We start from the raw sequence: 15316 nt of genomic DNA, 5'->3' as shown, positions 1-15316 counted from the left end.
TTTTATTTTTTTTTAGTATGATTTTTGGCTTTCTTGCAATTGTTCAAGCATTTTGTTCTGATCAATAACCCATTTTGAATAGCACTATTTTTGTATGATTGTCCCTAAACAAATAAGCTGTTGATAGAATTTCCTGTCAGGACTTATTTGTTCTTGACTTTTTGAATGGGGACATTCTCTGCTTTGTATGTTTGTATTTAAAGCTTGGGTTATGCTTGACGCGTTAACGCGCCACACGGAACTGAGATGTGCGGAATCCCGTCCACGCACGCTTTTGCAGCATCCATAGCCTGTGCAGTTTGACTCTGCAGTTAATTGATATTCTCCCATACTATACAGAAGGAGAAGGAGGTAAGGTCAGGTGTGTGAGGAAAGCACTTTTGAAATTGGTGAGAGTCACTACGTTGATGAATGTGGGGACATGAGCTACATACTTTTGTACAGTAGGTGGCGATATGCACCTAAACGTTGCTCGCATTTCGCCATTGAAAGAAGAAGACGCAGAAGAAGACGGAATAGTAGCAGTTGTCCCTGGTTGTCGCGTAATGGCTTCATGTTGTCATGAAAGGCCCCACGTGGAGGGCATCGTAATGAGCTGACGATCTTGTAGTGGTTGCCTGTTTTGGGACGAGGGAGGAGCGTGGGACTCGGCGGGGACGCTTGGACTGGGCCACGGAGGGGAAGGCAGCACTTCAAAATGGCAACCCCCTATGTTACGGATGAATCTGGTAAGCCCACTGCACATGACACATGATGGCAGAAAGCAAACAGAAGGTGCAAACTTGGGTTCGGCAGCGACTGCTGTCGCGGTGCACTCTCTTTTTTGCACTTGCTGAGTGTTTAGCTATTGCAACGCTCGCAACGCTGCTTGGTTTCCAAGCAAATGCTGCACGGAGGTTAGCTGCTAGTTAGCATGATGCTATCACGCTCTCGTGGAAGTGCAGCGCCAAACTTGCTCCAAGCTCCCGTTTATTTTGTTGCTCTGCGAAGAGAAGCGGTGGGCTATGTATTTGATTAGAAGTGATGTGGGGAACATTACTTGAACGTCACGTTACAGTGTACTGGAGACAAGCCGTGTTTCCCAAGGTTGATTGAGCCAAGGAATGCATTGTACATTAGGCCAGTAATTCTCAACCAGTGTGCCGCCAGAGTTCATCAGGTGTGCCGAGGGAAATTATCCAGTATTAATTATTTCGACAAATAAAAAACATATTTTCTATTTTTAAAAACTATTTTTCTTAATTTATTTATGCCAACAATTTATAGTAACAGGAAAAACAAAATGTACTTCCACTAGACGACAGAAGTTACATAATGACCCTCTAGCTATAGCCACTTTTTGTTTAGTGTTTTGTTGAGTGCCGTTCCGTGATTTTTTTTCCTATGTAAAATATATGCCTTGATTCAATAAAGGTTGAGAAACACCGCATTACGCCATTTTCAATTTTCAGCAGTAAAAGGTTAATATTTTGTCTATAATGAATTTGATAACTCTTTTGTATTATATATTATTTTATATATTTTTCATGTAGAATTAACACACCGCATCAGCTGTCATGGCGTCTCGACAGATACGTTCCGTCAGCTGTCATAAGATTGCTTTAATACAACCAATGTAACCAAAAACGTTTATAGATGCAGTTTTTCTTGATAAAGCTTACTGAGAGTATAAAACCGAATATCAGTAGTATGTAACATTATAACAAGTTCATGTTCAATTGTTCTGAAGTGTTGAAAATGTTTGAAATGCGTTTTTTCCATTTCATCACAAATATTGTAATTAGTATCCTTATAGTATTTTATTAATTAATACTTCCATTATCTATACCGCTTCTCCTCACAAGGGTCGCGGGCGTGCTGGAGCCTATTCCAGCTGTCTTCGGGCAGTAGGCGGGGGACACCCTGAAGTGGTTGCCAGCTAATCGCAGGGCACACCGAGACAAACAAACATCCGCACTTACAATCACGCCTAGGGGCAATTCAGAGTGTCCTATCAACCTACCGAGCATGTTTTTGGAAAGTGGGAGGAACCCGGACTACCCGGAAAAAACCCACACAGGCACGGGGAGAACATGGAAACTCCACACAGGGAGGCCGGCGAACAACATCGAACCCGCGACCTCTGAACTGTGAGGCGGACGTGCTAACCAGTCGACCACCGGCTTAATTAATACAAATAAAACAAATTTGAAGTTGTTTAGCTGTCAGCTATTTCACTGCTTATTACTGATGTTTAGAATTTTTGCCGTGATAACCGTTTCAGCACGCTGTGGCGGCATTTTATACAGGCATATTTTTTTTCACGTCACAGAAACCTGGTGTTTGAACAAGGCTCTTTAGACTTTTTAATAGGCACTGTATTGATGGCACAAACGTAAGCTTGATAGTCTTGTATGTGTCTTTGACGGTTCCTTTCAACGCTATTACTGACTGTTGGTCAGGAAAATACATCGCAGCCACACAGCGACCGGACGGCACGTGGAGGAAACCGCGGCGGGTGAAGGAAGGCTACGTCCCCCAAGAAGAGGTCCCGGTGTAAGTCAACTCCTTTCCCAATCGCTTCATGGCCCACGTGTGTGTTGGAAATATTTGGATTAGTGTTGCACCGCATACCGATACCAGTACCGTACCTTGATTTTTCAGCATCAAAAAGAGCTTCGTGCCATTTTTTTTTTTAAACACTGGTATATAAAACAAAAAAACAACAACAATAAAAAAGCTCACCAACTCTGTCTTAAAGGCAAGTACAGTGGGTACGGAAAGTATTCAGACACCTTGAAATTTTTCACTTTCTGTGTCATTGCATCCATTCGCCCAAATCAAAAAAGTTCATTTTATTTCTCATTAATGTACACTCATCACCCCATCTTGACAGAAAAAAACCCAGAAATGTAACTACCGTGGCTCAAGGTGGGAACACGTCGGATCTGGCCAAGTACCTCGCTGACCGGCATCCAGAGTTACACCAGAAGTTTTAAGAGCTACAAGTTGTGATGCATTTCTAGCACTTTCCTCAAAAACGAGTAGTGTGAATTACTTTGTTCACAATTTGTATAACTTGGCAAGACATTCAACCGGGTGGGAGCGGACTACAGAAGAGTAGACACGCATACACACACACACACACACTCAAAGCAGCATGACGTCAAGTCTATCAATTAAATGAGCGTATTTACTTGACTGTAACGGTGCGAATGTATTGTCAATATCAACAATGGATGACATGAAAGGCAGTCAAATAGGTCAAAAATATGGCATGTAATGTAAAAGCATATAGTGAATGAATATATATGCACACACAATGACATATATACATTATGCTTATAAAAACATAAAAGGAGGCATTGATCTCATTATTTAAAAAGAAATAAATTCTTAAAATTAGAATTGGCTAATACTATGTCCAAAAAGCATAGAGGCTATACAGCTGCATATCTGGCCATGAAAATGACCATAACCCGATCAATCCTGCATTACAGTAGATGTCACACTAATGGCTCTGTAAAGCTCTGTGCACATTTTCTACTAGTGACGTTTAAAAATAAATACATTCGAACTAGTTTTCCTAAGTTTAATTTACATGTAGCCCATAAATATGTATAGTCAAGTATAGAAAGAAAGAGTATAATATATTTCTCTCACTCCCCCATGTGCAAATGTTCACAAGTGTTTAACACGGTTTAAAATGTTATTTTCTTATCAAGCCTATCCTAATATTTTGAATTAATAACACATTTTTTTCCTTTTAGTTCTTTTATCAGTTTTAATTTTGCTGAGGTACCGGTACGTTTTAGTACCGGTATTGAAGTATTTTAAGCAGGTATAGTATAGAAGTCAAAATTTTGGTATCGTGACAACACTAGTTTGGATCCTCTTTTTTGTGTTTCAGATATGAAAACAAATACGTGAAGTTCTTCAAGAGCAAACCGGGTCTTCCACCAGGCCTGAGTGCATCGGGCGCCGAGCCCCCGAAGCAGCAGCAGCCCAAGACCCCGGGATGTGCGGACGGCGACGGCGCCGCCGCCGGCCTCTCCAAGTCGGCCAAGCGCAACCTGAAACGGAAAGAGAAGCGAAAACAGCAGCAGCAGCACGAACCGGAGGAGAGCGCGGCCGACGTGGCGTCTCTCTCCGACGCGGTTGAGAATGTGAGCATCTCAGCGGGCGGCGAGCACTCTCACAAAGCGGCGGCGGCGGCAGAAGATGAATCCCCTGCAGCAGAAAAAGCTAAGAAGATTAAGAATATGCGAAAGAAGCTGCGTCAGGTGGAGGAGCTGCAGCACAAGGTGGACTCGGGGGAAATCAAGCAGCCAACGCAGGATCAGTTGGAAAAGTTGGCCCGGGCCAAGACTCTGCGAGACGACTTAGAGAAGCTGGAGGGCCACTCGTGAAAAGGGACTAACGTGGTCAACCAGCCTCCATTTATCGCCAGCCAACATGGGGAGGGGGCGTGACCCTTAGCCGGCTTTCCATGGAGACGTGCTGTATGTTCCTATTGGAATCCATCCAAAAATGCGCCGTATCAATGCCTCCATTGAAATAAAGTGGCCGAAAACTCGATGGAATTTTCATTGGGTGCCACAGGGGGGGGGCTATATTCCTTTTGCCAACCCGAACGAGCGCCATGAAAACGGTGCAGGCGGAATTGCCAAACTGCGTCCGGTCTTGGCGCCAATGCGTCGGGACACGGTGGTATACGCACGTGAAAATGGTGGCGTCTGCTGGCAGAACTTGTTTGCAAGTAATTGGACCTTGTTTTATGAAATTGGTGAAAGCCATCCCAAATCCTGCGCTAAATAGACAAATGAACTCGATCAGTCACATCGATTGGCGACTGTCGCACGGCTACTCTGATGAACGTAGTGGAGCATGTGAACGGCAGAAGGGAAGCGATCATGTTGTAAACAGCTGAGCAGAGTGAGTTGTTGTTTCTTGGGGGACAGATAAGAGCGATGGACCAGGCTGCGAACAGGCTTCCACGGCGCAGCGAGTCACTTTTTCTGTTCAAATATCGGCAGTGGGTTACTCTTTCAAATTCAATGAGCGCTCTGCTTGTCTGACTGGAATCTGGAAATGTTGTTGTGTGCCTTTGATGAGCCGCTTGTCTGACTGGGAGCGCTTCATTCCGGCTTATTTTGAGCCCTCCCTTGCACTGCTCGCTCGCGATAGGGGGCCCTCGTTGTAGAATCGACCATCCAATCAGTGCGCGCTGTGTGCGGGAGCCCTCCTATCAGCCCACTGATTGGATGGCCGATTCTACGATGAGAGCCACCAATCACGAACAAGCAGTGCAGGTGAGAGCTCTATATAAGCAGCGTGTCGGTTGTGAAAGGCTCCCAGTCAGACAAGCTCCGCAGCTGACCGGGGATCTACATCCGGAATGATTTCAATCAGAATGACCAAAAAGTCTCCATGTAAAGCCGGCTCACGCCACGTGGCCCCCTCCCGCTACCCCGTTATTTACATTTCACACTGCTGTTTGTTTTTCAACATCTTTTAAACTAAACAAAAACCAGTTTCTGTTCCAACTTTTCCATTTTGTATCTTTTGAAAAAAAAAAATATGAAAAGAAGTGGTTTGTTGACATGTGTGTTTCAAATTATTGATTTAATCATTTGGCACCATCTTGAAATAAAACTACATACCACAACAAAAATGATCTCATTTGGATTTTTATGGTGGGGGGGGGATCTTGTAAACAGCAGATGTAATTCCGGAGACATGACTTGATATCACAGCTGCTCTTTGCCGAAGTAACAGCCTGAAGCTGAGCTATGATTGGTCGTTATCTGCACCCTGAAAAATGTTGGTCGACATTAAGAGTTGCCCCCCGCCTCGTGAACGCCCGAGGCCACCGCTGTTGGCTCCACCCTCTGCACGCCCCTGCACTGAAGTGACCACGGTTTAATTGGAAGCTGTGAACGTCATGGTCTTGACCCTCATGTTCTTTCAAATCCATCAGATCTTCAATCATCTGATTGTGAGCCATATAAATAAACTTACGTCCGTATAGTTGACCATATGTAGGCAAATACGATCCCTTTGTCGCAAGTTACTGCCTGAGACATCAGTCTGAGTCAACACACACGTGTTGTGGGTGTGAGCAGTATGCACTCCTCCACATTTTTTTTTTGGGGCACCTTGCAGGAAATACAAGGTTTCGAACACAAATAAATTCACTGTTCACTCAGGTGTCTATTTTCTTGAAGCAGTGGACAATGGCGTTTTCTAAGCATGACCACTAGAGGGCATTAGAGTTTCCACACAAACGTAACCAATTTTTTTTTTGACTCTGGTCACTAATAGTTCTAATAATCATCCAGATGTAATCTATATCAATTGTGAACCACAGATTTTTTTCACATTTTTAAAACAGCCTGTTTGACAATAGCTGGATTATTAAGGTGTAACGTTTAAGAGAAAAGGGAAGGTGTATGTTAATTGCTACTTTATTGTTAGTTGTTTTTGCAGGTGCAGATGTACGCCTCAGACCTCTGCGTAGCTTCTGTTGCAAATGTTTAGCATGTAGATTTCTTATGCAAATCACAATGGCATGACACTCGCTGATATTCCACAAATCACGCCACTGTGGATTATGAAATGATCTATTGTTACTTTATAGCGCAGGTGTCCAACTCAAGGCACGGGGGCCAGTCCGGCCCACCGCATTTTATGTGACATGTGGAGGAAAATTAGGCCCATCAACGTCATACTTCTTGCTAACATAGCAAAATTGAACATTGTCTTCAATTTTCGAAGTGATGACATATTGCAAGCATTTTTACCAATCCCGCTTTTAAAATGAATTAAATATTTGAACTAAGCATTTTTACTGGCCTCTGATTTCAAAACTAGTAATTCATCAATTTGTTGCGTACAGTGTCCCGCTGGCGTCGGGCCAACAATGTCACAATTAGGAAAATATATTTTTTCACATTTTTTCTATTATTGTTCAGACGACCACTGTACCACTGATCCATGCCGCCCCAATTCATTAATTTATCGATTGTTAAACATTTCAGTTCTTCTGATTGATTGATTTTTTTAGGTGATGTGACTAAAGCAACAATTAATTCATTGTTTATATTAATTATTATTTATCTTATTTGCAGTTATGGAACAGCATCCTAAGGACAGATAAGCCAATGGTAAACTGGTACCAGACGAGCTTTTCAAGGTGGAGAAAGAAGCCAACTTGATCATCCACAATTTTCAAGCCTCCTTTTACATACTTGGGGATTTTTGTTTTTGAATCATTCAAATTTGGTAGGCTTGTTAACATTCTTTGTGGTGTGTCAAATTTACAAGACGTTTAGTTTTGCCCGGCAGGGTCTTTAAATACGCTTCCTTATAGCGTGTATCATGTCTGTAAGTGTATATAGTATAGTTTAAGAGTGCAAGGAAACAAGGTTGTTTCTATGATGCTGTCTTCCATATTTGTCTTTGACAGCTTCGCTAACACCAAGCATGTTTGCATGTCCATGAACGGACTCCTCGGTCAAGGTGAGCACAGTTCTCCGTCCTATGCCGCGTCACGCCGTACGAGCTGGTGAGCTGGAACTCAAAAGGCACCAAGGAGCCCGTCTCAAAGTCAACGAGAGTGAGTGTGATGGTGCTGTCGCTGCTGGTGGACGAGCCCATTCCCACCTGGCGCTCCTGCAGGCTGCGCAGGTAACTCTGCAAAGCAAATTGGACAGAACGAGCTTGAAGCGTGAGCATGACATGTCAAAGTTTGAATATTTTGAACGTCGGATTTTTCTTGCTCGTCAACTGACCGGTGCGAGGACGTCGCCGGCGTAGCGTTTCAGGGGCGGAGGCCTACGCCGACTGTAATGCGGGGGCCTTCTTCGAAACTTTGTCTTTTTATGCTTTTTGGCACGTTTTGTGTTTTTTTCATGTGCATCTGCAGAGCATAAAAATCCAGCATGAGTGTCATGACGAGCGAACGGCGGCCTACGTCACGTGACACGCGAAAGACAACAGCCCTTACCCTGTGTATGTGATGCTCCTTTGGCAGTAAACTTGCACTGTGCCAGCACGCCTGTCAGTCCCAATAGAGGACCAATTGCCGCGATGGCCCAGTTGAAGCAGCAGAGTGAAAGTGGGGATGCTTGACAAAACATATCAGAAAGTTGACTGAGCAGCATGGAGGCGCCCAGCAAGTAATCCACACACAGCATGAGAGTGGTGGCACCAAACGCAGACGTGTACACGATGACCAACACTTTCTGCCACCGCAGTGTGAGCACAGCCGCGGCAACGCCGCCAGCCGCCATGGCGCTGACGGGCAGCCACGTGGGCGCGACGCTGTAAAAGTGTCCAACGGCCAACAGGGCGGCGCCAGAGAGCAGGCAGCCCAGTTGGAGGCCGCACAGGAGGAGACCCAACGTGGACACCAGAAGGCTCACCAGGCCGCAGAGCAGCCCGGCCCCCACGCCCATCCCGGCTCTGATCCCGGCCCCTGGATCAGCTTCCAGCACGGGCTCGTTGTGGGACAGCCAGAGGACACACGCTGATCCAAACAGGAAGCCGGAAAAGAATAGGACCATCTTAAAACAGCGGTAACCTAGAGCAAGAAATAAAACAGATGCGACTCATTTGTAAAACTATACTTGGGCTACTATCATTTTTGAAAGCAATGTTGCAAGACCAAAATCCGTGACATGCCTAACATTTGGTTCTAAGCTCTGGGCTTGAAATTTCCGCTCCGGCCTTCCCGTGCATCTAAAACGGCGCCATGTGACCTACTTGGGAGCCCGGCATGAGCGGCCCCACCCGCACCACAGCTACATAAGAACTTGAGCCTCGTCAGCAGTTAAGATGGCTAGCTATGCCTACACCCCGAAAATGCATCTTCCCTTCCAGCGTGTGGCCTGTGGCATCGGGCCACTTTAGAGCGCCTCGTTATTGCCTCTTTTCAATCAGGTAGAATATATTCCAGACAGAAGAAGAAGAAGATAAATTCATAGAAAAATAACAAATTTATTGTAATTCATGCTTTATTTCGGTTGACAAGGACCAGAAGCATTTTAATCCACCAGGATTGTACCTTTGGCAACAATGTGACACAGAATTCTGGTTAAGGTAAGCAAAACGTTACCATTTTAATCAAATCGGTTCAAATAATGGATGGATTGATTTTTCATCTGTCGGACCATTTTTTTCCCCGATTGACAGACTGGCGGATCTTTGATGTTTCCTGACGGATGCGCGGCTAAAATAAGATGACAGACTGACCGACAGCCGATTACAGTTTGCTCCGACTTGAAAAATAGATGGATTGACGAATGACGGACGGGTGCCCAGCCTGCCGACAAATGATGAATGACGGACCGGCAAACTTCAGTAAAATGCCCACCTCTGCTAACTATGTTAATTTCTGTATGTTTTCATGAAGTACACAATTGAACGGTTCTATTTTTCTTTTGAAAACACATTCCAAACATGCCTATTGAGTTTTTGGAGTGCCCTGAAACGGCTTCAATGTGTTTTCCCAATTGCGGTATTTGTGCGCTGTTATTGACATACCCAGGAAGCAGTAGAGGAGGCCAAACAAAAGACAGACGCAGCAGACAATGGACGGGATGTCTTCATGGCTGTTGTTGACCTCAAGCAGACAAACGTCCACCTCAGCAGCCTCGACTCCCGTCAAGGCCATCTTGGAGCAGGCAGGATCACTCGGTGCCGCGCATGTGCACGGGCAAGTGCCCATGTCGTCGTCAACGCTGTGCTACCACATGAAGCAAAAGACAAAGAGGATTTTTGAACTTCATGCTAACAGCGACGCTTCCACTGGTCACAGCTTATTGCGAGAAGAGAGCCAGGTAAGCTGTTCAAGCGGAGCTGACGTTCAGCAAATGGAATTAGAAGAGCATTAGCACGCGAGTCTTCCTTAAATGCCGAGTCCTCTTGTTTCTACGTAAATATGCTTTATCCCTCCATGGAAACAGTCATTTGGAGTTCAATTATGAGGCACTTACTGTACATGTGGATAGAGCGGAATCAATAGTGGCCTACATGTGGCAGCTGGAATGAGGTCCGATCCTCCCCGTCACGCTTCTTGATGTCATCGTCCCGGACAGACAAAGTGTCCAAGTGCAGCAGTCTTTTTCAGATGAGTGCACCTTTCCTGTGCAAGCATCGCGGGGGTGCATGAACAGCTGACTGGGGAGGCTGCTGCCAAATCCAAGGCCCAGCTGACAAATCCAAGGCTCTCCTGGGCACGGGACTCCGCCCCTGTTGGATGGCTGCCATATCCTGGAGAGCTTCCACTGTCTGGAAAAAAAGACACCAGACGCATCAAAAGCACTCCAGCAAGAAGTCAGCCATTCACTTCCACAGGACCTTGCTGTACTCGACTTTGTGACATTGGAATTTTCCTCCTCTTTCCTGAACTTGAATGTGCTCACTTTTTTCAGCGATACCATTTTAAACTGTCACATGTTGAGGGTTTTTTTTGACAGTAGCGACACAAAGTTTACTTGAAAGTGATGGGAAGTCAAACAAAGGACAGACTAGATAGAGATTGGTGTAGCCTGCCACCTAATGGCCAGATGACGCCATTGCAGCTTGTCCAGGCTTTTTCTTGAACATGGCAGCTGGTCAGCGGAAGTCAACAAAGCAGTATGGGTGACTGTGACACACCTTTGAGCAGCAATGAGACCGGCAGCAGTGAGAGTTAAAAAGGGGGAGTTTGTCATTTTCAAAACAATTTCTCATTTGTTGAAATTGTCAATATGAAATAAGTAGTACATGAGTAAAATGATCCTGGAAAAAAAAAAATCAGCGGTTGGAAATAACGGACACCAAATGAGTCATGCCTTTGACTGGTTGTTTTTCTTTGGGCACGGTGGCGTCTTGCAAATCAAATTAGGGACACTAGAGGGGGCCAGAGACAGCACATTTGTTTTCACATTATGACACTGTCCACTGTAAAATGTTTTTTGTTTTTTTTTTGGCGGGGTGTGTGGTAAAATTGCAAACTCCCACACTGACTAACGTGTTCCCATGTTTAACATATTCCCAAACTGTTAAATGCATTGCAAAACGTGCAAAAAACCTCATTTTTTAAATTCAGCTAGAAGACCTTACAATAATCTCCAGAAGGCTAAACAACGGACTTTGAAGGGAGTTGTTCTTTTCGACAGTGATGGAAACAGAGCAGACCATTATTTTTGGGCCCGCAAAGAACATGGACACAACTGCAAAATATATTCCTTCAGAGTTGCACGAGCTGAATCAACTTTGAGCGAACAAACATAAGCAGACTCCATTTAATGATTGAAAGCAACGAGGGGGGCGGGGAAATGAAATCACTTTTTCAGTGGAATAGAAATATTGAGACAACATAGACCATTGTTTGGTGATGCATTGTTGTTTTGTTGTCTATATTTGACGACGAATCTTTGGACCTTTGGTTCTGTCATGCAGCACAAAATTGTTATGCAAATGCCACAAGGTTAAACTTTCACCATTTATGTTCTCCCCAGTGACTTGTTGCTAGAAATGCTGCTCTCTGGAAGGTCTTGTTTGATGTCGTCCTCCTGACTGTCAAGAAAAAAACCCGCCACGTCATAGTCAGCACTGTGAATGTCATCTGCAGACAACCAAAGCCGTGGCTTCTGGATCCCTTCTGTCCTGCTTTGATTGGGCTTTTGCGTTCCAAAAAGCCACTCTCCTCTCTTCCTGCTTTTGAAAAAAGGCCGCACAGATGTTCCTCCGCAGCCTTGTGGCGTGCACGTCAAGCAACAGCAGCAGGTAGCTCATCAGCCACAGACACGCTAGCAGTGTGCTCACCCCCGCGCTGGGAGCCGAAGTCGTGGCGTCGCACGTGGACGCTTGGGGGCTGAAGTTCCACTTGTACTCCTTGCGGAAGTCCGTCAGTTGCCGCGTGATGCACGATTGTGGCAGGATGCAAAATGCCGGTGGAAACCATTGCACCTGGCCGTGGGAAAAACAGAAAGTGCACAAAAGTATGAAGAGACACCTCTTCATCAATTCATTAATCAGCCCAGCAAATTGGCAGTGGGACAGACAATTTTACTTATGAGAAGTCAACTCAAACATATTTTTTTTCAAGAATATGTTCTATGCAAGCTCACTAGTTGAAACAAGGCCTTCTGATAAAATGTTGCGTTTGTGGAATAAGCGGTAATCCACTTGTTTTTAAGACATCTCTGGGGCGGCCATTTTGTCACTTCTTTCGACTGAAAATGAGATCACAACTACTCAGGTAGGTACTGCTCAGGTAACGACCAATCACGGCTGACCTGTTGTCTGAAGCTGAGCCGAGATATTGTCAGGTGTGCCCTGGGAAATTATCTAATTTGTGTGCCTGTGCTGCCTGGCAGCGAAATCATGTCTTTCCTACATTGTAGTACTCTTCCATACCAGCAGGTGGCAGCAGTAGCAGCAGCAGGTAGCCAATTGTCTTTATTTTGAGACAAGCGAATTAGTGTCACATGTTTATCCAAACAGGCCCATGTTTCACACTGAGTAAGTATCAATGTGAAACATTATTAAATACTTTTTTCTTTGTGTTTATTTAATTCCTATTCAAGACGTTATAATATAAGGTCATTCTTCAATGTTAAAAAATGCTTATATAAACAATATAACATTTATCTTGTTAAGATGGCAGACGGTCATCATGACTTCACAGAAGAGAGGAGTCGCCACAACCACACCTCCCCCTCCGACCACGTGTGGATTCTCACCTTATAAGTGACGTTGATGCTGGCAGACATGGCCGGAAAGTCCAGCAGCCACGGCAGGATGACTTGAACCGTACGATACACGACATGGTCCAAGGCTGCAATTAAAGCTATGGCGCTGAAGTATAACGTCACCACCAGTAGCGATATGACACTGGGGCTGCGTTTCCCGCTGCAGATTTGAATTTTTCCGCTCAAAGGGGCAAATCTCCTGGCGGTAAAGTGAGCTTCATTTTGCCGGAGTTGTTTGGAGCTGGGGGTATTATCAAATCGAATGTTTGTCAGATATGATTTCAGGTAGCGCGCACATTCCAAAATCAGCAAAGCCACAAATAGGGCTGCCAGAATTCTGTTGGACAGTAGTTTGTAGTATGTGATCATGCTCCTCAAATAGGAAAAGTTGATTTCTACTTGGCCAATCATCTTGGTAAATCTGCTCTTGACCTCGGACACGTCCACATGTGTGAAGTGATCCAACATCCTCAAGTGGGTAACAATGCTCAGGTCCTCCTTCCTCACTTGAATGGCTTCCTTAACCAAGTCCTGCCTGGCTGTGTTTAAAAGCTCCGAAGAGTTCAACAAAGTCTTGGCGAAGCCCTCGGCGGTGCACTTGAGGGTGCGTACCACCGCGCCGACGTTCACGCTGATGTTTGGGATGACGTTGCACACGAGAATCGCCACCGAGGCCGAGATGAGCAGCTTGCGGCCCTGCTTGGTGCAGACGGTGGGCAGGGTCATGGTCAGCACGCAGCGCAGCGGGTGGCAAAGGAAGGTGGCGGGCACCATGGCCACGCCCACGACCAGCGCTGCCTGAGCCGATGCCTCCTGGTCGTATTGCAGCGTTTCGGAGAGCCAGTGGCAGAGCAGGGTGCCCGTAACGACGGCCAGAGTCAGACAAAGAGACGTCAGGGTCCACAGGTGTCGGCCCAGAGGCTTCGCCGAAGAGTAAACATCCCACAGGTAGAACACCAAGGATTTGACTGACTCTCTGCAGCACGCGGTCCTGTTGACAAACACAAGATCCACACACACTGTACTCTACAGTATATTCATTGCATGATGATCACCGCTACTAGGCTTGAAGACAAAATGTCTGTTTATAAGATTCTAGCAAATTTGAGGGACTTCAGTCTGCTGTAGCTTGATGCTTCAATGGCCAATCAGAAGCTAGGCACGCCGTCCAACTCACTCACTCTTTGTTTAGTAACAAAATGCCAGGGACTGAGAGGTCATTACACTAAACACGGAGTAAAATAAATGTAAAAGGAACAAAGAGCGTGTGTGTCCATCACTAATTAATTCGGTGTGCTATGTACCCGTTACTTGCTAAATTAGCTTGCTATGCTAGGTTTGGGGCTATGTTAGTTTAGTGATTGGTATGATTTATGTCCATAAGTGGGGCTCATATTATGTTATTGTGTCGCCACCTTCAAGTCAAACTAAACATATATTTTTTAAAGAATATGTTCTAAGCAGGCCCACTAATTGAAACAATTAAAATTGTGTTTGTGGAATATGAGTTAGGCAACAAAATCCATCATATCCATATCATCATCCAATCATAGCTCAGCCATATCATCATCCAATCATAGCTCCAATCATAGCTCAGAAAACAGGTCAGCCATGATTGGTCATTATCTGAGCCCTGAGCGTCTGTGATGTCATTTTCAGTCGAGAGAAGTGACAAAATGGCTGTCTCCTGAAAAACGGGTGGATTTTTCTGCTTACCTCCTATTTCATATGAATCATATTGCCTTGTTTCAACTAGTGGGCCTGCATACAACATATTCTTGAAAAAAATATGTTTGGGTTGAGTTCCCGCTTTAAGTTGTGTGTGTGACAATCATATTTTGGTGAATGGGCCTTAACAAGTTGCTGAATGTAATATTACTGATAAAAAGGCATGCCTGCTTTACCGTGTGCGGTGTCTACATTGTGAATTTTCCTTGAGGATCAATAAACTATGGATCTGCCCATCTGTCTGTAAGAATGGAAATGAATACAGGTAATTATGGAGACATGTTGTGCATTAAAAGGGCTATGCATAGGTTGCGTATCAAAGACTTACGTTTAGGCCATAGGTGGATAGCAAAAGTACATATTAGCTGACAAAAGTGCAAATGTCATCCAAAGACAGAAACGACTTCACTTTGTGTACCGGCCACGTGAACTTTACAATAAGCGTTTCCATGATAGCGTATGTGGCGGCATGCTAATCATCACCTGGTTTCAATATGCAACAGAAATAATGTATGAGAGCTGACTCTGGAATAACTGCTTCACAAATGAAAGCTTCTCATATACAGCCTTTTTTTTTTCTTTTACTTTGACGTGAACAAAAAGATGACAAGCTTTTCGGTGCGTATTAGAATTGGCACTGGTTGCTAAGACACCAAAATGCAACAGCCACGCGTTTGAAACAACCTATTCTGACAATTAGGTGGACGCACTCACACAGGAAGCTTCACAAATCTTGCTCAGAAGATATCCAGCGATTTTATTCCCACTCGTCATCATAAAGCGAGACAATTGCAGTTTTTTACCTGAGAGGCCCAATGACGCACTCCATGGCAAACTTCATTGCTGCTATGAAGGAAAAATTGCTT

At 44.8% G+C, this 15316-nt stretch overlaps 3 protein-coding genes across 5 annotated transcripts; 1 reads left to right on the top strand and 2 right to left on the bottom strand.

Annotated features, from left to right (window-relative positions):
• Positions 1–456: 456 nt before the first annotated feature.
• Positions 457–5653, top strand: pym1 (PYM homolog 1, exon junction complex associated factor). The gene is made up of 3 exons (XM_086037648.1): positions 457–728; positions 2442–2535; positions 3890–5653. Exons 1-3 carry the CDS (start codon positions 698–700, stop codon positions 4386–4388), a joined length of 624 nt encoding a protein of 207 aa, XP_085893774.1. The 5' UTR covers positions 457–697; the 3' UTR covers positions 4389–5653.
• On the bottom strand, positions 5654–10300 carry LOC147153911 (transmembrane protein 198-like). 3 transcript variants are annotated; one of them, XM_086037621.1, is made up of 5 exons: positions 9978–10300; positions 9526–9727; positions 7988–8563; positions 7773–7900; positions 5654–7674 (listed from the first exon to the last, which is right to left on the bottom strand). In XM_086037621.1, exons 2-5 carry the CDS (start codon positions 9707–9709, stop codon positions 7453–7455), a joined length of 1110 nt encoding a protein of 369 aa, XP_085893747.1. In that variant the 5' UTR covers positions 9710–9727; positions 9978–10300; the 3' UTR covers positions 5654–7452. The 3 variants fall into 3 exon arrangements, with proteins under 3 accessions (XP_085893747.1, XP_085893764.1, XP_085893755.1); XM_086037638.1 differs by having other exon boundaries at positions 9526–9722; XM_086037629.1 differs by having other exon boundaries at positions 10015–10300.
• Positions 10301–11401: 1101 nt separating this feature from the next.
• Positions 11402–15291, bottom strand: ocstamp (osteoclast stimulatory transmembrane protein). The gene is made up of 3 exons (XM_086045751.1): positions 15254–15291; positions 12714–13713; positions 11402–11937 (listed from the first exon to the last, which is right to left on the bottom strand). The coding sequence occupies exons 1-3, from the start codon at positions 15289–15291 to the stop codon at positions 11590–11592; spliced, it is 1386 nt and encodes a 461-aa protein (XP_085901877.1). The 3' UTR covers positions 11402–11589.
• Positions 15292–15316: the final 25 nt, after the last annotated feature.

Source organism: Filicampus tigris, chromosome 1 (assembly GCF_054856515.1).
Source record: "Filicampus tigris isolate MCC_2025a chromosome 1, RoL_Ftig_1.0, whole genome shotgun sequence".
In the NCBI taxonomy this organism is placed as follows: Eukaryota; Metazoa; Chordata; class Actinopteri; order Syngnathiformes; family Syngnathidae; genus Filicampus; species Filicampus tigris.
The sequence above is the reverse complement of the archived record's forward strand: the minus strand, read 5'-3'. Positions and strand labels throughout refer to the sequence as shown.

What these genes read in the sequence shown, in the direction of transcription:
- pym1 (XM_086037648.1), top strand. Translation starts at nt 698, where the DNA reads ATGGCAACCCCCTATGTTACGGATGAATCTG. An exon ending in CTATGTTACGGATGAATCTG is followed by an intron (nt 729 to 2,441) that starts GTAAGCCCACTG and finishes ACTGTTGGTCAG; the next exon opens with GAAAATACATCGCAGCCACA. An exon ending in CCCCAAGAAGAGGTCCCGGT is followed by an intron (nt 2,536 to 3,889) that starts GTAAGTCAACTC and finishes TTTGTGTTTCAG; the next exon opens with ATATGAAAACAAATACGTGA.
- LOC147153911 (XM_086037621.1), bottom strand. Translation starts at nt 9,709, where the DNA reads ATGGGCACTTGCCCGTGCACATGCGCGGCACCGAGTGATCCTGCCTGC. An exon ending in CCTCCTCTACTGCTTCCTGG is followed by an intron (nt 8,564 to 9,525) that starts GTATGTCAATAA and finishes TTCTTGCTCTAG; the next exon opens with GTTACCGCTGTTTTAAGATG. An exon ending in AGGAGCATCACATACACAGG is followed by an intron (nt 7,901 to 7,987) that starts GTAAGGGCTGTT and finishes TATGCTCTGCAG; the next exon opens with ATGCACATGAAAAAAACACA.
- ocstamp (XM_086045751.1), bottom strand. Translation starts at nt 15,291, where the DNA reads ATGAAGTTTGCCATGGAGTGCGTCATTGGGCCTCTCAG. An exon ending in TGCGTCATTGGGCCTCTCAG is followed by an intron (nt 13,714 to 15,253) that starts GTAAAAAACTGC and finishes GTTTGTCAACAG; the next exon opens with GACCGCGTGCTGCAGAGAGT. An exon ending in GCATCAACGTCACTTATAAG is followed by an intron (nt 11,938 to 12,713) that starts GTGAGAATCCAC and finishes TCCCACGGCCAG; the next exon opens with GTGCAATGGTTTCCACCGGC.